The following is a 21,010-nucleotide window of genomic DNA, read 5'->3' as shown; positions in this document are numbered from 1 at the left end:
TGTAGTGTTGTGTTCATATGTATTTCCAAATACAGTAGCTGACGTCAAAAATTTATAATTACAGGCAGCACACTTAAGTAGGTATGTATAAATATATTTTTATATGAATATGCATGATTTGGAGCACCATAGCGCGTGGCTCTGATGATTGATGGCGAACTGGCTGATAATGACATTTATCTGTATTAAATAATTTCCAATCAAATTAATTGTTTTTTAAATAAATTTACGTAATTACATACATGTGTACGTATGATTATCAAACGGGAAATTTTGTGTACAAATATGGAAATATGTACATATGTATATCGATTTCACGGTAGAAAATTATATATCATATACATACATACATATGTACATATGTGGTATATCCTAAGTGTTTGGGCGCACTTTTTAGATATTTTCAAAAAAAAAATTCTTTTTGTTGTAATTTCTCATTGATTGAATGTCGATAATTAGATAAACCTACATTTATACATAAACCGTCTAGCTTTTATTGTATTGTACATATATATAAATATTAATTGCGTTGTCTATCTGATATCTTCGTTTTCCGATATCGATTTGGCCAGTCATTAATATGATAATATTTTCGTATGGAAATTTTGTTGATCACTTTTTCACACATTGATAACTTTGCCCACGCGGTCCTCAAACCTAGCATGCAATCATCAGCGCCGGCATAGGCACTCATCAATGAGTCAGCCTTATCAGGCAGCAAACCCATTAGTAGTGATATACGAGTATAATGCATGTGCAATTTTTTCAATTAAATTTTTTTTTTGCTTTATTCGGTACATGATGGCCTACCCAGACGGATGACATTGAAGCGTCGATCAATCTATTTGGCCTAAGGATTTACGAGTGTTATCTTATGATTAAATGATATGCGGAATTTGCTTTATATACCGCAAAAACACATACATACCTACATATGCACCATATATGTGTATGTGTGTGTGTAATACCAAGTAACTGGTTTTCAATTTGTCCCTTAACCGCATTGTTTATTTGCAAACCTTATGCAAAGTTGTCAGAACACTTTCGACAAGCACTACGTGAGCAGCTGCAGCGCGCACTATAACGGCACTCAACACAAAGTCAAGGCGTTCATACGGAGTCGAAAAGAAAAGTCATACAGCTAACATCATACCAATAACCGAACATGCTGAAGATCATAAGACTGCAACGGTGCTTCTCCGTCACCACCACCTTCAGTGTGCGCGGCATTGGCACTGTGACGCTGAACGAGCAATGGCTCAAAGGTAAGTGATCGTAAGCATTGCATGCGGCCATATACTCAAAGCAAGCGTGTGTAAAAATAGAAGCACTTGTGTTAGACCAAAATGTACGCACGCAAGTGTAAGCACGAAGTATAGTGGCACGTGACCGTGATAATGACCATGGAAGTGAAGACATAGTTGAGTTGTTTAGTGAGAGTGTACGAAGAGCAAAGCGCCCAATTTTGCTGATAATCTGATTTGCGATACCGGCCGCGACTCAAGTGTGATCATATGTTTGACTAGTATCAATATTAGCAATATTAGTGACGCATACTAAATTGGTGGTAATTGGTTTGGTGGCATATTTCTGATATTCATCTAACGCTGACGCTTGCTGTCTATATTTGTTTGTATGGCATAATGAAATGTAGAGGGTTATTTTTGTTGACAGTTTCTTCCGATTAGCACGGCTTTCGACTAAATTACACTCCTTATCGCGGTATGAATCAGATTTTAATTTATTTTTATGCTTTGATTAATGTTTAATTAAAATAATATGTACTTAAAAACATGCGTAAGTGCTGTAGATTTTAGAAAATGTGACAGGACATTTTGAATATGTTTCGAACACCAATGTGCATGTATGTATGTAAATCCTGTGCATATTCGTCGCTGGTTTCTATAGTTTTTTTATCGTTTGTGATTTCGAGTATATAGTCAGTTTCTGGACTCGAATTCGGTGACTACAAACGTGCAAATTAGCGTTCTCGATAGAATGTCAATTGAAAAGTCCCTGGCCTACCAAAGTAAGACCCATTTTTTGGCAAAATTCGATTTTTTATTCAACATAGTCCCCTTCGCTTTTCCATTTCGGTTATAACTACGCCAATTAAGAAGTAGAGTTCCCTTCAAAGGTGATACACTGATTATTGAGATCCTCGAATTTGTTCATACTTTTCGCTGGGGGACAGATATATAGATAACGGTGGATGCAAAGCAATTCGTACCCCTATTCATGGATTTTTGCCTTCATTTTCACTGACTTGTGACATAGTTCTTTTTCTTCAAATCTTCAACTCGTCGTTGTTTTTGATCAAAGGTGAGCTCGCGCGGCACCCACTTTGCGCAGAGCTCAAATATTCATGTATCATATGATGTTCTCATTTAGTTGATATCTGTACAGTACCTGCTTTCTTGAACAACTTCACATTACGGTCATCCAAAATTATTTTTTTGGACTTTTTTGATGTTTTCGTCGGGGCTGTGAAGGGTTTAATAGCTTCGGTGCAGCTAAAGTTAACATAAATTCTTGTTTCTTTCCATTTCCATTTCCCGGTCTAGACGACCTTCGACAACCTCTTCAACCGAAGAAAATATATAAAAAATAAGGATATGGTGCTTGAAAGCAAGTCAGACTCCTCAAGCAAGTGTTAGAGAGATGGCAAGAGATCTCAACATCTCCCGCGAGTCCATCCGAATGAATTTGGTGGACGTTTTGGGTATGAAACGCGTTCTAGTTCGACTTGTCCCGATAAAGCTGTTTTTTATTACCAAAACGTATACGATTAGTACCGAATTTAGAGCCAAAAACGCAATTAATACCATCTATCAACCATCGTATTCACCAGATTTGGCTCCGTGTGATTTTTTCTTGTTCCCCAAACTATAATTCCCGCTTAGTGTAACCCGCTTCTAGTCGATCCAGAGATAAAACAAAATTCGGTGAAGGAGCTTAAGGCCATCATAAAAAGTGCTTATGAAAAGTGTTGCGAGGAATGGAAATTACTTTGGATTACTTTGTAGGCGACAAAATAAATATTGATGAATAATTAAATTGAATGTGTTTTCTTTACAATTTCTTTACTAAGCACATTTTTGTCACAATGTAAATCGATTTGAGCGTTTCTCTAAGTCATTAGGTCTATAGTAAGTGCTATTGTTGTTCGATTTTATTGGATTCAATAATTGCTTTTTATTCTATTTATGTACTTCAATACAATGATGTTTATTTAGGGAGTTACATATTTGAATTGTTAAGTTTACATAGTACTTCAGATACTCTGATTACCTTGGATACTTATTCATACTATATATACATATATACATCCCAAGGGGCACCGTGACAGTAGGAAATGTTATTTATTGATTTCAGAAGGATTCGAAATTACCCGAAATACTCTCAAGGAGTTGTGATTTGAGTAAAATTTGAGTATTCTGAACGAGAAAGCATTAGGTTAGTACAGAAAAATAAATATAAATTAACAACTAACTTCATAAGTATAAAAGCCTCGAGAAACACGCAAAATTATGCTTCTCCTATTGATTACCACTGCTTTCTGTGGTTTAAAATGCTTTTTATTCAACGATTGTCCCAATATTTTTTATAATTTTCGATTCCAGATCTTGAAAATCACAAAATCGTTCCAAAATGTTAGTTTTATCACTTTACTGCTGACAACTGTGATTTTCGGATCTTGTACGAGTAAACAGTTTTGCGACAACTTTTGCTTCAGCTTACCTTTTCGGACCTATTCTTCCGGCAGAAGTTTTTTCACAATATTTTAATTTAATAATTTTCACGTCCCGTCGTATTTTCGTTTATAGGACCACATATGTCCCACGTCATATGTCCCATCCACGGGTCGTACTGAAGGTAGTAGGTTTTGGTCGATTAAGCACCAAATCCAGTATCTCGATACCTTTAACGAAGCTTATAAGATATACATACATACATACATATGTACCTCAGCTTGAAGGTTTCACACACCCTCTCAAACCTATAAGTATCTATCTATCAATAACCAGTACTGTACAGTACTTAACAGCTGTGCCTTAGTTTATCCACTTTCCCAGCTACATATCTATAAACATCCCTGTATCTCTCTCATTTGTCAAATCACGCCACGCATACGGTACGTAGTAATTTTGCTCCCGGCATTACCAAAATACGCAATGTATGAAAATGAAAAAGCAATAGCGCCAACAACAACAATCACACAGCCAGTTACCAAGGCAAAGACAGCAACCCGAAAAACCAGCTGACTCTCGAGTGTGAGCGCTCTCTTTCGTGTTTCTCGCCCCAAAGGTCACCTTGACGCATATGCATGCCGGCATACATAAAATAGCAACAACAAATAAACATTGCTGACACACCAACCGAGAAAGCCTTACTGTGTTATATGTATGTGTGGATGTACACTGCAAACGCTGCTGCTACAACAAAGCAAACGAAGCGACGCCGCTTTCATGCCGAATATCCAAAATTTCGTCATTCATGTGATCCCCCCTTGTAGTCACCAAACCAACCAGCCGACTCCACCAATACCAACAATGCGTGCGTGCTCCAACTGCTGTAGTCGTTGGCGCTGCTGCAGGCCAACGTGGCGTTGTTGCTGCCCGCTACGTCACCACCACGAGTCATAGCGTTGCAGCAGCGCTGGCAGCAGAGATTCACTCACGTACATATAAGCAATATTCATACTGCGCTCGCCAAGTAGTTGTATCGCAACGAAATCCAGTCAAAGTCAAACAGTTCGACGCTGTCGCCGTGAGCAGACGTTTTAACGCGCTTTCAGTTCCCGCCAAGTGTCTTTTCAGTGTTCAAAACCGCTACTTTGCTAGATTTGCAAAAGTTTCATTCAGCAAAGAAAAAGAAAATAAGTACAAAAACAAAACCAACAGCGTAAACACAAAAATGTAAGCAAATAAATCGAGTTTCAATGCATTTTTTTTTCTTTTGTTAAAAACGAAAAGCGATTGTGTGATTTGAAGCAATAATGCAATTTATTGTTTAAAGCCCGTATTGAGTTTCCTATCTGTTATGTGTGGCAGTAACCAAGTGTGACGATTTTTTATTTATTTAAGTACATATGTATGTATGTATATAGTTAATTATATTTGCACATAAGCACATATTCGTGCGCTTTGCATTACATCTACATACATACATACATACATAAAAAGTGATTTTTTGCAATTCCTAGTAAATATATGACCTCATGCACGTAGCTGTTTTTATTGCAACATTTAGTTGATTAATGGGAATTTTTTGTCGAAATTTTAAGCAGTTGTAATGGCAAATAGTTTGTGATTTTTTGCAATTAAAACTCAGCGACAACTTTCATGAAATATTCACTACAAGTGTCTAAAAAATTTAAAATTCAAAAATAATAATTTCTAAATATTCCTCGCATAAATATATTATTTTAAATAAAAAAATATTCATTATTAAAAATTGTATACAAAATTTATTTCATATACAATTATGCTATAATAACTTAAGTATTATTTTAAATTGCAAAAAATATAGCACATAAAAAATATTTCGGAAGGTTCAAAAAACTTTACTTATTTCGGTACATGTACATATTTGTATATGAGTGTGTATATGTACATATGTCTACATAAATACTATGCATGTATACTACATGTAGTATGTATGTTTGATGTGTATGCTGTGGTAAAGTCATTTGGGTATATCAATGTCACCTTTGGACGTTTTTTCAAATATACTTGCATATGTACAATGGCGATACATATTATATTAATATTAATGTGTATATATGTTCTTCAATAAGCTTTCCGGTAGCCTAAATATTTCCATACAATAGATAGAAAATTTCTAAAATTAGCCTGGAAAATCATTAAGAAATGTTTTCTGGCAGCCAAGTGATATCGTTTTAGAAGTAGGAGAGGCCAAGAGAGCATTATTTGGTATCCATGCTTTGATTGATTTTTTATGACTTAAAAAAATAAACAATTAGCATATACTATTTATTTTCTTGTGATAAATTTGGACCAAATTATCTTTTATCGACGAAATTTTTTTTTTACTTGAAGAAAAAACTTGTAGAATAAACAGCAAATATATCGGGTAGTCGAAAAAGTCTGACAACGGACCGGTGTTCTAAGTTGTCCAAGTGAGATGCATGTTGGGCTCGACCTTTCAATCTAACTCTATTAGAAATACAATGTTCATTTAATTTTAAGCGTATTTCTTTAATTCCTTTGATATTGGTCGGCAGGATTGTCATTTACATACATACATACATATATTACTTTTTAAATATAGTATTCCATAACCTAATATTTCAAAGTTGAAAGTATTTGATTAAACATTTTTCAGTATTAATGAAGTTACCAATCAGTGTAACGGCTACAAACTCATGTTAAGATGAGCAGTAGTTAAGAAATGAAAGGTTGCTATTTAAAAGTTGAAAGTCGAAAGAGTTGAGGTTTAACAGTTGAGGCGAAGGCGAAAATATTTTATATAATCGAAATTTATTACTATCACTTTATTTTTGGAATTTATTCTAGGTCATGAAGCAACCGACCATACTTTTGCTTCACGCACATTTTCCCACCAACTGCCGACAGCTGATAGCAAGAACCACATATATGTATGTACATATGTACATTTTTTACAAAAGAAAAAATCTCAGCGCTGTTGCATCTGCCATAAGGTGCATTCACCTTTTTGGCTGCAGCAACAATCACATTGCGTTTTTCACAAAATTTTCTTTTTTTTTGTCACTCTGTCTGCAGTTGCAAATACTACAACTATATACTTCGGTGTATATTGACATACTATATGAGTATGTATGTACACATTTTATATACCTTTCTGTCTACCCAAATTCGCTGGCTGAGCGCCCAGCTCACTTGCACTTTCGTTGCAGACATGCGCAATGAAAATGTTGTCACCAACACTCACCTTCAAAACCGGCAAATATGCTCAACTAACAGCTGTTGCGGATAAAGACGGGCAAAGCAATGTCGGCTAGACTAGTAGAAGAAATGGTAGCAGGTGGCAGTTGGCAGTGGCTAGCTAGGCAATTTCTTATGTGCAAATGAACTTACATGCTATAAGTCCACTGTTAGGGATGTATATGCATATATACATATGTAGGAATATGAAAACATTTATGCTTGTGCATTGATGTTGCTCATATCTATGGCAATAAGTAAATACCAATAGCTTCCAAAACTTTTTAAAACTTTTTTTTTTTTTCATTAAGGACATCCCTAATGTACAAGTTTGTTTGTGGCAAGTCTATAAGTGTGGTAGAGTGTGAAAATAGCTCCACATCTTTCCTGTTTCCTTTTCGCTGCTTATTTTTATGTTTTTAGCCAAGCACTGGGCCTGGTTTTGACTTTGAAAATGCTAGTTGAAGGACAAAACTTTTTTGGCTGGTACGCTTTCGGCGCTCCTTCTTAGATACATACAAACGTTTATTTCCGTTAACAATGATTTTTATATGTGTGTATGCATGTATTTATTTATCAAGGCGGAAGCGAAATTGGTGGGTGTCGGTTGTTTGTGGGGGTACACGAACTGTAGTAGCAGCGTTGTCAATGACAAAAACGCATCCACAAATAGCTCCATGAAATTAGAGCGGCAAGTAAGAAGAGCCTTTTTATAAATTTTAGTCATAATATAATTAATTCTCTATTTTCTAAAACCAAATAATTTATGACGAAAATATTTGTCATCGTAATTAGTCGCAATAATTTTAATAAATTGCAATTAACGGTTATTAAGCTAATTAAGTGGTATTCCGCGTCGTGCTGATAAGGTTTCCGTTATCTGTAGAGGAAGAGGAAAAATAAAATCGAAGCTATTTTTGAGATTATAAATTATTACAAAAAAATATATGCGATTATGATGCAGGCGAGGTATATATGTACATACATATGTATATGTACATACATAAATACGTACAAACAGCTATATTTGTAGGGTTTGACAAATTGAGTATGCACAACAAAGCGTGAGTTTGTTTGCATATTTATATATTACAACAAATAATATTAAATATTTGTTTATAATTAAAAATAATCGTGATAACAATAAAGCATATCATAAAAATGTCTAAGTACACTTAGAAAAAAAATCGAAAATTGTAACTAAAATATACTTTGTCTACATACATACATAAGGGTGTTTTTTTTAACTGTTTTTTTTTTCACTCCCTCATGAAATTTCCTTGGAAATACACTAAAAAAATTCCCTGAAAAATAATATTCGTATTAAGTACTCGGCCAAAAGATTATAAAGATTTTCTATTGAAAATACACGAAAATCGTGATTTTTTATTTTTAAATTTCTACTCCGCGGTATTTTATGGCATCACTTTGACTTTAGACACGCACGTACTATATTCCTCAAAAGTGCCCATTGCGACAAAATTGTAACTCACACCGGCAATGTAGTACGAACCTCTAAACCTGATTTTTCCATTAAATTCGCATTTTTTGTATTTATCTCGTGAATTACAAGAGCTTCAGAAAAAAAAATATTTTTTTTTCTCCGGAGCGCAAAATAGCTATCATTACTACTTTTCGAGAGGTGTTTTAGAGTATTTCCAAGAGAGTTTCATGAGGGGATTGAAAAAAAAAATAGTTAAAAAGACACCCTAACATACATACATAGTGTAAAAATATTAATTCATTTTTTCGGAATTTTTAAATTTTGTTGCAAAATGAACTGTACTGCTTTTGAACTCAAAACTCCCCGAACAAATACTACATTTTTTTGCCCACTCGAACTTTGCTTTAGATAATCGTTAGTATTTTTACTATACCACACTTTTTTTCTAAAAAAAAAATTGCTAAAAATGTTTCCATATATTGCCATAAATCGATTTGATATTGCATGTTCAGGGTCATAATACCAACTAGCTTTTCCGCAGAAACCCGCAGATAAGATAAACACTTTTGCAAATGTTGCAAAAAAAAAGAAAAGTATACAAAAGCAACACTTTTAAATGACTATAACTGCGTTTAGTATGTATGTACGTATATTTTTATATAACTAAAATTTACAGCTGACAATAAACTAAAGATAATGCGCCAGTTCATTCAGTAGGGGCACCAAATCGACAAAATTATTTATACAGTTACGTATAATTATACACATAACCGCACCTACTTATTTCTTACGCATACGGCATATAACGGGTAATCTTATCACCAAATTCATATTGACTAAAATAAATATTGGACTTGAAGGTATGCACGTGAATACCAAAGTGAGAGAAAGCCATAAATATTTTAGGAGGCTAAAAGCACTTAGTCATATATGTAAATGTTTATATTTAAATAGCAAAATATGCGAGAAAAACCGGCCTTGAAAGTATTATTTGTAAAGGAGATACTTCATTTTGATTTCTAAAAATTTTTTACTTAATGAAAGGTGTCCATCTGCCTATCTGTATATAAGGAACTAGTCGCTCAGTTTTTGAGATATCGTTTTGCATTTTTGCAAACGTCATTTTCTCTCCAAGAAGTTGCCTACTTGTCGGAACCGCCGTTTTCGGACAACGATAGCATATAGCTGTCATACAAACTGTATGATAAAAACCAAGTCTTTGTATAGAAAAGTTTTATATTAGACAAAATAGCTTGGCAAAACTCTTTCACCGATTGTTTTTCAAGAAAACTCAACAATCTTCGAATAAGTTTTCGGACTACTACTGTAAAAAGCTGTCCGATCAAAATGAAGTACCCTGTGTAGGATATTCCACATTTTTTTTTAATTTTCAAACTTTTTAGTTTAATTTCATATAAATATGTACGTATATATGTAGGTATCTATGTATATTATATAAAAATTAAAAATGTTCTGGAAAAATTCATATTAAAACATTAACTAAATCCACTTGTGGCATGCATTAGCGGCAAGCAATTTAAACTAGACAATATAGCCACTAAATTGTTTTTGTTTTAGTGTATACACACTTGTTCGAACTCGTCATGGTCCCGCCAACGCCTGCTCATAATTATAATACAATTTAATTATTAACATTCCGCTTCATTGAACTGATGGAAGAGAAAATTTTCATATGTTTGTTGTTGTTTTTGGTGCTTAGCTAACATATACATATTGGGCATTCTTCATATGTATGTATGTATGAGTATATGCGATTTTCGACAAAACTGCGTGTAAATGCAAAAATTGAAATAACCTTCATGAAGGTCACCTTAACTTGCGCCATTTGGGAAATATTTTCTTTAGAAATATTGTGAGCTAAGAGCGACATTTTAGCGGTGAGTAGGTCAGCGTTATTATATACATATAAATATATATGTATGTATGTATATAATATTTTTGATTGAATAAACGGCACGTGGAAGCGTGGCACGCAACAGCTCAGCAATAACAGACTGCAGACATGTGATAAAGGCACTCATGCCATATTGGTCACATGAGCGCGGGCGCCTAGCAAGCGAGTGTAGGTAGAATAAAAGAAGATTCTTGAGAGGAGGGGGGTGTATGCGTACACATATATTGATATAGATATATGTATCACATATGATAACTGCAAAATGATGAAAAAATTATTTTGTGGAAGTTTTTTATCGACACTTTTTTGGTACTGCGAACTAACGGTAATTTTGAAAACACAGTCGCTTCTGTACATCTAGTTCATATCTTAAAAATATTAAAATAAAAATTAAATAAATGTACTCGACATATTAATAAGTTTCCTTTCGTTTCTTCTTTCTCTTGCAGTTAGAATGGCTAGCGTATCGGAAAATCTCATGTCCAAAGTGGCCGAAGTTTTACCTTCCGGCGGACGTAAAGTCACCATTGTCGGCATCGGCCAAGTCGGCATGGCTTGCGCTTTCAGTATTCTCGCACAAAATGTGTCCAACGAAATTTGCCTTGTCGATGTCTGCAAGGATAAGTTGCAAGGTGAAATGATGGATTTGCAACATGGCTCGAATTTCCTTAAGAATCCCAAAATCACCGCCAGTACTGAGTACGAAGCAACTGCTGGCTCACGTCTATGCATCGTAACCGCCGGCGTACGTCAAAAGGAGGGTGAATCCCGTTTGTCGTTGGTGCAACGCAACACCGACATTCTCAAGCACATCATTCCCAAGCTGGTGCAATACTCACCCGACACCATTTTGTTGATGGTCTCCAATCCAGTTGATATTATGACTTATGTCGCTTGGAAGCTATCCGGTTTGCCAAAGAATCGTGTCATTGGCAGCGGTACCAATTTGGATTCGTCACGTTTCCGTTTCTTGATGTCACAACGTTTAGATGTGGCGCCCACCTCTTGCCACGGCTGGATCATCGGTGAGCATGGTGATAGTTCAGTGCCCGTATGGTCTGGTGTGAATATTGCCGGCGTACGCTTGCGTGAATTGAATCCCAACATTGGCACCACTGAAGATCCAGAAAACTGGGAGGAAGTACACAAGAAGGTCGTCGATTCCGCCTACGAAGTGATCAAGTTGAAGGGTTACACCTCATGGGCTATTGGCTTGAGCTCCGCTGCGCTCGCCTCGGCAATTTTGAACAACACCAGCAACATTGTTGCCGTCTCAACCTCTGTACAGGTGAGTTTGTGTGTGGAAAGCAGAGAATTATGGAATTTTCATTAATTGTTTTACTTATTATTATTTTAGGGACAACACGGTATTGACAAGGATGTATTTTTGTCGTTGCCATGTGTGTTGAATGCCAATGGCATCACCTCGATCGTCAAGCAGATTCTGACAGCCACCGAAGTGGAACAATTGCAGAAGTCCGCCAACATTATGGATCAAGTACAGGCTGGCATTAAGTTCTAAAGTGTCTGTAATGATCAAAATGCGTATGGAAACTTACTAGAAGCTATATAAGATCAGGAGAATGTTATGTGTAAAATAAGTGTTTGTCTTGCAGAACTTACCATAGTATTTATTGACTTAATTTAAATGTTTGAACAGAAAATCTCCGCGCTAAACTTTTATAGCCAAAGTCAAGTTGTGTTAATTTAGGTCATACTTACATATTTGTATGTGATTAATTTATGTGTTTATTTTTACGTTTTTATTTTAAATGTTCCTAGTCTAAAAATACAACAACACAAAAATAAAAGAAACAATTTTAGTTTAGTAAAACATAACCCGATTTTTTCATTTCCGTTGCCCTAAGTTTGATTTCAAAAATTATCTTTTTACTTTCCTTAAATTTAGTACAAAGAATTAAGGAGAAAAGTAGAGAGAGAAAAAAAAAAACAAAACTACAAATGTGTACAAACGATTTTTTGCGATTCGAAGCATTGCAGATTGTTGAATACTATGAATCAACCGCAACTACCTCATTAGCATAATTTTTCTCTAGCACAAGCGGCAAGTCAAGAACCCACAGCCACTGTGACGTCATAGCTTGAAGAAAGTGAAAGCGACAGCGTTGCATTACTGTTTTGTGCTTGTTTTAGTAAAAATGTTAATTAAAAATTTGAAGTTAATTAGCAAAAGCCAGAAAACTGCAACGGTTAAAATTAAATATTAAGAGCTATCAAGAGAATGCAGTAACATCATTCCTTTAAAGTTGTAGCAAATTTTTTAAATCAAATCTTAATTAAGCACTCAACTTATTACCCTAGTTAAAATATACTATATGTATAAAAATTATCGAAATTTGCACTCTGTAACCCATTATCAAATGCACGGAATTAGAATATACGAAGCAAAAATACTCAGGAAAATTTGGAAAACATTTGGTTTTATTCATTTCGTGTTAAAGATGGCTTGGTCTGCGGATGACTGGTGAGAATATTAACTGATAAGACTTAGAAAAATCACTAAGTGCGCTTAGGAGGATCACTGAGTGTGCTTAGAAAACTCGATTCTACTTCAAAATCTTAAGATTTTATAAGCTTCCACGTAGTTTTGCTATGAAAAGCTGTTGAAGAAACCAATAAAAATTATCGGTTTCAATTATATACATACGGATGGCTAAATCTACTTAGCTCCTCACGCCGATTATTTTGAGCTTACAATCTAGGTGGTTTACTGTACTAAGTTTAGAATAAAACAGCTCTGTTTCATCAATTATTCAACAACTTATAAGCATTTATTCCAGCCTTAGCTCAGCATCGAACGAACTTCGCGGATTGGGAAAAACGGGAAAATACACAAGGTGTACCAAAAGCTCAAAAAGAGGTGATAAGGAACATGCATCAACTTCCTTGTAGAATATGGTCCGACGAAAGCACGATTGGATTTTATGTGTGCTGCTCTGCCCAATCTACAACCCGGGAGACTCCACAATTTGCGCCAACTACCGTGGGATAAGTCTCCTCAACATGGTATATAAGGTTCTATCGAGCGTATTGAGTGAAAGATTATTGCTCACCGTCAACAAAGTGATTGGCCCTTATCAGTGTAGCTTTAAGCCTAACCGGTTATACAGCATGCGCTAAATCTTAGAAAAGACCCGTGAAAAGACGTTCGACAAACACCACCATTTCGTCGAATTCAAAGCTGCTTTTGACAGCACGAAAATAACCTGCCTTTAAACTAATGTTAAGGGATACCAAAAGCTAAGTTAAAATCGGGACCACTACCAGCCGTTATCAAACGAGGTTTCTGACAAGGGGACCCTTATCGTGCGACTTTTCTAATCTACACCTGGAGAAAATAATTCGAGCTGTAGAGCTAAATAGGGAAGGTACCATCTTATACGAGTATACAGCTGCTGGCGTACGTCGATGAAATTTATATTATTGGCCTCAATAACCGCGCCGTTAGTTATGTTTTCTTCAGAATGGATGAGGAAGTGAAGCAATAGGTCTGGTGGTGAACGAGGACAACACGAAATATATCCTGTCATCAAACAAAAAGCCGTCGCACTCGCGACTTGGCTCCCACGTCACTCTTGACAGTCATAACTTCGAAGTCTACGGAAGATTTATTGACCTTTGCGCCTTGCGACGACTTTGACATACATACATATGGAGTTCAGCGACTTAAGAGACAGCGGCTACGCTGGCTAGGTCATGTAGTCCGAATGGGTGGAAACACTTCAGCTCTAAAAGTATTCGTCACAGGACCCGCTGGGGGAAGCAAAGGAAGTGGAATACCTCCACTCCGTTGGAAAGACCAGGTGGTGAAGAACTTGGCCAGACTTGAAATCTCTAATTGGCGCCGAACAACGAAAAGGAAGAACGATTATACCAATAAAGAAGAAGAAGAAGAAGAAAAACATTAAACTCAAATCCGCTCCACACCTACAAAAAACTCTTTACTTCTGACCAATTCGGTTACCAATTAGAAAGTGAAAGCGCATTTTAGTCCACATGGTATAAATTGTTTTATTAAACAGTTAATCTAAATATAAGAAATACATCTTTTAACCCTCATGGGAAGAAAATAATGAGCATTAGCTGCTGCCAATGTATAGTTACTGCATAAATTCTTGTAGCAAAGACGCAAACCAGCTGAGCTTTTATTCTGACGCTTATTAAGGTAAAAGCTTTGAGAGCTTTCAAGTGTTCATATATATTATTTACATTAGGGTGATTCAAAAAAAAACATTTTTTTTTTCTTTCATTTGGTACTCGGAAAAATAGGTTCCTAGAAACCTATAAGAAAGCCTCTCCAAGCATAAGTTCTTAATTGCAACGGGACAGTTTTCTATTTTTTCTTATTATCAGATAGACAAATTTATATCTCGCTTTCAACTACTTGAAAAAATATCTTGTTCCGTAGGTTTTGTAGGAAATTGAATGCCCTAAAAAAAGGTCTCCAGTGATTTTTTCGTAAACTCAACCGTTTAAAAGATATTAACGGTTGAAGTTTGATTATTTTTGGGAAAATTTTTTATTTCTTATGAATTTTATAACTCAATGAAAAAAATCATTATGAATGATGAAACGCGTAGGATTTTGGAGAGGCTTTCTTAGAGGTGTCTAGGAACCTATTTTTCCGAGTACCCAACGAAAAATTTTTTTTTTTGAAATCACCCTAATGTACATATGTATGTAATATTCAAAAACTATGTTTTAAGACAGTTTAATTATTTATTATTTTGTTGCTTTCCATTTAGAACAATAAGAAGTTAGGAAGTTACATTTTTCTATCATCACAATAAAGATATTATCGATATACCAACTTGCCTGTAGAAACCTCAATAATTTCATCCAAAATCAAACACTAGCATTTAGCTACCGAATCATTAAAATTTTTTAAATGCTTGCAATTTTTAACTTTTATTCGCGAATAAGAGTAATATAATACAGTCAGCTGAGCGCTCTTGAAATTGGTACAGCTGACCTTAAGCTGCATAATACCAGAGTTTAAACACATGTATTGGCTTTTCAGCATCAAAGTCACTTTCGTCAAAATTGCACGTATTTTTTCAAGTTTCTTCTAATATTTGTTCGCATATGAAAGATGACTCCCTCAGCAATAGAGACGTGTCTAAAACATTTATGCTTACACCACCTGTATTTTAAAAGTAAGAAAGACTTATTTCGGGCGGAACAGAACATCGTATAATCATGCCAACTGGTTATCGAGATAGAGATCAAAATAAACAACACAAAGTGAACGTAAATCATTCTGGAAATCTCCTAAACAGAAAATTTTCGGACTAGAGTTGCCACAGAAACTTAAACCTGAAAATATTTCAAGAAAAGAAAGACTCTCGGAATGGAGTTAAATTCAAAATATTTTGGATTCGGGTTGCTATTTAAATATTTTGAATAAATATGCGTCAAAGGTAGAAGGAGTCTCTTTCGGAGTGTTTGCTCCATAAAAATGCCTCCACGAAGACTCATTTGGAATGCCCTTTACTTTTGTATTTACGAGGCTATTCTTAAATATTTATGTATCACAATTATTTTACGCCAGAGCAAACAACCGTTAGCGGATCGAGCGCTGGTATAAGAACCGAACAACTTAACATTATCTTGCTTGAACTCACTGATATCGGCTTACACTGTACACATGAATGTATGTTTGAGCGAATTTAATCATTGGTAATTCGACTACTTAATAATCCAAACAGCAGCTTTTTTACTAGCCATACTTGCACTTCCGATCGCACAACAACAGAAACGTGCCCCGCCGCGAAAATCTTGAGCCGGGCTTTGATTACGATTCGTGATAGCGACCACTGATAAGAGTACGCAGCAGCGAGTAGAAAAGACCAATATGAGATTTGCCATAAAAGCTTTAAAGCGTGGCACTAACGCCAAGCATATAGCAATAGAGCGACGAAGCGCACTAACGGTTGGTTGAAAGAGTTTAGACTGCGACACTGACTGCCATTTATTTCACGCCTTTCCGCTGGGAGTTTAACCAAAATGCAACAGCAACGCATTTATCTACACGGTTTGTGGCTAATAAGCATATTTTTCTATTGCTCATATTGCAGCACAGACGCACAAGTGGCGAAGGAAGTAATTGGGTTACAACAACCAACGGTGGAAGCGATTCAGCAGCGGAACTTCGAGTTGTTGCAGGAAGCATTGCCGCTCGGTTGGAAGGCGTTCTGTGAGTAGCCATTAAATTTTTAACGTGAGGTTTTCAATGCCAACAAAAAACTATATTTTATTTTTTAGGTGAGGCACCCGTTGATGAGTCTGTCATGCTGCTGCACAGCGGCATAAACCCCTGCGATGCCAGCATACATGTCATGACGATCACTAATCAAAGCATACAGCTGCCCATCAAGGCGATATCCGAGGTCAGCGACTTCGACATCAATCCCAAGCGCAAGACCTTAGTCTATGTGAATGCCTACTACACACCCGACAGCTATTTCAGTGTGCAATCGCATCTAAAGCTATTACAGACGACACGACGTGATCTCAATATTATTGTTGTGGACTTTGCCAGAGATGTGTTGCAATTATATTACACCGTACGTCACCATGTCGCTGTACAGGGTCACTTTGTGGCGAAAATACTAAATGTATTAATGCAAAAGGGCGTTGCACCAGAGGATGTTACCTTGGCGGGTCATTCCGTGGGTGCGAATATAGCGGCGTTGGCAGCGAACATCTATGCCGACCAAGTGACCAACTCTAATGTACGCGTCGGCCAATTGGTGGCCATTGATCCGGCGTTGATGTGCAGTCCAGCTGACATATACGTACAGGCGAATGTCAGCAGTCGCGTGATCGTTATACACGGTGAGGGTGACGTATTTGGTGTGCGCGAACAACGCGGTACCATTGACATCTATCCGAATGGTATCGGCTTCTTTACACGTCGTAAACTACAGCCTGGCTGTGATACGAGGAGCTGCAGTCACATGTACTCGTTTGTTTTGTTTATGGAGGCTCTGATCGAGGGCGTAATGATACCGGCGGTGAAATGTGATAGTTGGTCACACTTCCGTAAGCGCCAATGCGATTTCAGTGATGCCCTGGCGATCGGCTTGAAGTATCCCAAACAGTCTAAGGGCGTCTACTTTTGTTTAACGCAACCAAATCCTCCGTTTACTTTTATGGAGCATGGCATAAAGTATCAACGCAGCCTAGCATCCTCAGCTAAAACAAATTTGATCTAAAAGCTAACAAGTGAGCTGATGTTTAAGTTTTAAGTTGTTGAGAATATAAGACTCTAGTATATAAACATGTTGGAAAAAAATTAAATAATAATGTTGTTTAATTATTAGATAAATTTGGAAAATTTAAGTGGCCGATTTGAATATCAAGTTTTCAACAAAGAATTCTTCCTGAAAAATTGGACTGTAAAATGACCTCAATGAAATCACAATAATACTTGCTTGGTTATAAGAAAGTAAGGTTAGGTTAGATGGCTGATCAAAGATCGCACGAGGGGATAGAAAAAAAAGAGCCCATGTGTTCCATTCCCACGACAGTCGGGTTTGCGTAACCGGAAAGGACCCGGAATTTACCCGGCTAAAGACTTTCAACTCGCAAATTTCTGCCGCTACCACAACAACAACAAGAACTCCTGTGTTCGGCGCTTAGTGGCCAATGAAAATTTCTGTTCCTGTCAGCTGGATGTGATGTCTGAGGGTATGCGCTCCCAAGTGCCTAATTCTTGACCTCCTAAACGCGGGACCATTAAGAAGGAACTGTTGAGTTGTTTTCACCTCATCTTCTTCTTTACAGCTTCTGCAGATGGGGTCTGGTAGGATTCCCAGCCTTACTAGGGAGAGGTTAGCCTTACTGAGGGCAAAGAGATCACTAGATTTATTGGCATCGATATTGGACCAAAAGGCTTTTGCGACAGCGCATGTATCGATGATGGCTCAGGGCAGACCAAGCTTCCGCGAAGCTCAGCTGTAGATATAAGGGAGTATATAAGTTTGGTTATCGAAGTGAATTTACAGGATATCCAGAATACTGTATCTCATAGCATGAAATATACACCATAAGGTTTTATACTTTGCGGTCAAATCTAAGGATGTAAGGGCAGATTACAGTTGGCTTTCCACATCGTTAGTGTACAAGAAAATCTGAAAATGGAAAAGATTTTGTGATTGCGAGAGATGGAATGTGAGAGAGATAGCGGCGAAAGAGAGAGAGAGATAATGAGGGAAAGAGAGTGGGAGAAAGAGAGTGAGAGAGAGCAGAAGAGAGTTGATCGAGGAGCGGATATTGTTAATAGAATTTAAAAATATGCCATTGATATTCATACAAGGCGACTCTGCTTTACACAAGTGTCTCTAGGGGCGATTAGGCCGTAAAAATAAAAGCAACCCTACTTGAAGATAAATTCATTAAAGCTTCTACAGAGTGCTTGGAAGTCTCATTATATATAGGGGACTAATCATATTGGACCTCGGAGATTATATTGAGATAAATAATAATACAAATAATAAGCTTTATAAAGGATAATTTTGTCCAAACATAACCTATTTTTTACATGTTTCGTTATTATATACTGATTTTGCGGCGTTTGATGAATGAACACGTGTGTCAATTTACATACTTATACTATCTATACGAACGAAGTTCAAGGCTTTTGTTTAGTAGATTTTAAATTTTATTCACAGATGTATTTACTTTTTCGATATATCTCAAATATTGAATGTCTGTTTAGCATTGATAAAACATTATTTGAAAAAAAAGCTCTGTAGATATAATGAATCTTATAATAAATACATGTTGAGAACAAGGCCTACCGCCGGAATCAACCACTCAAGATCTACTAAACATTAGGAAGAATGATAATTTTTGTGTGATCTATAAGTTTACGAGTTGATTTTAATAAATTTCGTTGGAAATACATATTCTCTGTGAAATACGAAATAAAAGTCTAAAAGTTATTAAACAAAAAAAAAAAAATAATAAAAATATTAAAGCTATTTGTTCCTTGAAAAATTCTTTGCTGAACTCTAAAGTGTTGTCAACGAAGTAAAAATTCGGTATTATTCAAGAAGAAGTTGAGTTGTGATATTAATTTCAGAAAAATTAATACCATTAATTTGAATGGCGTTACATTTATTTGGTATTTTTCACATTTTTGTAAATATCAATTCGCATTTATTCTCCATGTTGTTGTACTAATCAACATACCGTTAAATAAATTTGCGAATATTCTACAAACAAATATACTGGCTAAATATTTATTCAATTGGCGAAATGCAGTCTCAGAAAGGTAGGAGGGCCTATAAAAGGGAGATTCTGTGCATTCCTTAAACAGTTTTCGGTTCGACGACGCGATAACGCTTTTATTGAAATAATGAGGTCTCTTTTCTTGATCATTGCGTGTTTGCAATTATTCACAGTAATTCAATGTTCTCTGACTGACGAGGGAATCGGGGTAAAAGGGACAAATAAGTATAACTCGTTTGGTACTGCTCGAGTTAACCTAGAGAATGGCACGGTAATCAAATACGGCGTAATAATTATAACACCATGTTTAGTAGTAACCGTTGCTGACGCTTGCAATGAGTAAGCAATTTATTTGTCTTAGTTTTTGTTTATTATTTTACATAATTCTACTAATAATTCTTAGTTCAAAGGCAATGGAAATATGGAGTGGACAAAGAAATTGTTCAACCTACGAGCAACTTCGGCTAGTCAGTGAAACATATGTACAGGAAGATTTGTGCGTGGCGGTCACAACCAAACCGTTTGCCTTTACTGGAGCTACTCAACCAGCAGGCACTGATTTCGTTGACTGTTCTACTGAAAATGTCACAGCTGTGGGGTGTGCCCCTCCTTATGAAACAATAAATACAGCAACATTCAATCATTTTCCTCTACAGGCTTGCAAAGATTACTATAACGACACTACCTTAGGTGCAGATGTTTATTGTGCCGAATGTCCTATTCCGGCCTCCACATGTTCGGCTCCTCGCGGTAATCCAATTTACTGCAATGGAAAAGCCTTCGGTATAAGTAATAAGGTACATCCTGAAAAATGCGCTACAGGAGGTTTGGTTCAATTTACCCTACTAAGCCCATATGAAGAATTCATTATTGAAGTATTTGAAAAAACACAACAAAAATGCAATGAACAGATGATATGTCAAGATTAAAAGCTCATCGCAAGAAAAATGAAAAACATATGGTATATATGAATTGAAAAATATTTCCAAATTTCTGTAAAATAAGATAAGATATATAAATCCGATAAGTCTTTTCAATCGATTAAACAAATTATTAATAAAGTAATATTAAACCTTCAAGTGCACATTTTGTTAATACCATAAACACACACAACAATGTATTGAAATATTATATAATTTATTTAAAATTCTTAATCCAAAAGTACATCGTTTTTTGACTCAACAATATATGTTTTATATATTATATTATTTTTTAAATCTTTAAGTCAACCTAACAGCCGAAAATTAAGTTAGTTAAAAATGTCATGTTCTTACATTGTGACAAGAAAGTACCTGGAAATTAAAGTTTAAATTCTCCAGGTAAATGATATTTCCAAAAAATATATTTTGTTAAGTTGGTATTACTGTCCTTAAGGGGTTATTACAGTTAAAAGGCGGAAAAAAGTGAATTTTCCAGAACTTTCTCTGAGAAAACTTTTAAATTTATTGATCCAAAAATTTTATG

General features: G+C 35.8%; 3 protein-coding genes and 1 long non-coding RNA gene across 5 annotated transcripts; 3 read left to right on the top strand and 1 right to left on the bottom strand.

Annotated features, from left to right (window-relative positions):
- On the bottom strand, window positions 1–1,063 carry LOC125778621 (uncharacterized). The gene is made up of 2 exons (XR_007422826.1): window positions 929–1,063; window positions 1–850 (listed from the first exon to the last, which is right to left on the bottom strand). It is a non-coding gene; the product is annotated as an uncharacterized LOC125778621 (long non-coding RNA).
- Window positions 1,057–12,127, top strand: LOC105231405 (L-lactate dehydrogenase). Of its 2 annotated transcripts, none has more exons than XM_011212692.4 (3): window positions 1,057–1,265; window positions 10,738–11,576; window positions 11,646–12,127. In XM_011212692.4, exons 1-3 carry the CDS (start codon window positions 1,166–1,168, stop codon window positions 11,808–11,810), a joined length of 1,104 nt encoding a protein of 367 aa, XP_011210994.1. In that variant the 5' UTR covers window positions 1,057–1,165; the 3' UTR covers window positions 11,811–12,127. The 2 variants fall into 2 exon arrangements, with proteins under 2 accessions (XP_011210994.1, XP_011210995.1); XM_011212693.4 differs by lacking the exon at window positions 1,057–1,265 and adding an exon at window positions 4,706–4,919.
- A 3,892-nt stretch (window positions 12,128–16,019) lies between these two features.
- LOC105231404 (endothelial lipase) lies at window positions 16,020–17,593 on the top strand. Its single transcript, XM_011212690.3, has 2 exons — window positions 16,020–16,505; window positions 16,574–17,593. Exons 1-2 carry the CDS (start codon window positions 16,316–16,318, stop codon window positions 17,524–17,526), a joined length of 1,143 nt encoding a protein of 380 aa, XP_011210992.2. The 5' UTR covers window positions 16,020–16,315; the 3' UTR covers window positions 17,527–17,593.
- Window positions 17,594–19,646: 2,053 nt separating this feature from the next.
- On the top strand, window positions 19,647–20,625 carry LOC105231403 (uncharacterized). Its single transcript, XM_049457174.1, has 2 exons — window positions 19,647–19,885; window positions 19,950–20,625. The coding sequence occupies exons 1-2, from the start codon at window positions 19,674–19,676 to the stop codon at window positions 20,473–20,475; spliced, it is 738 nt and encodes a 245-aa protein (XP_049313131.1). The 5' UTR covers window positions 19,647–19,673; the 3' UTR covers window positions 20,476–20,625.
- Window positions 20,626–21,010: the final 385 nt, after the last annotated feature.

This window comes from Bactrocera dorsalis, chromosome 5 (assembly GCF_023373825.1).
Source record: "Bactrocera dorsalis isolate Fly_Bdor chromosome 5, ASM2337382v1, whole genome shotgun sequence".
Lineage (NCBI taxonomy): Eukaryota > Metazoa > Arthropoda > Insecta > Diptera > Tephritidae > Bactrocera > Bactrocera dorsalis.
The sequence above is the reverse complement of the archived record's forward strand: the minus strand, read 5'-3'. Positions and strand labels throughout refer to the sequence as shown.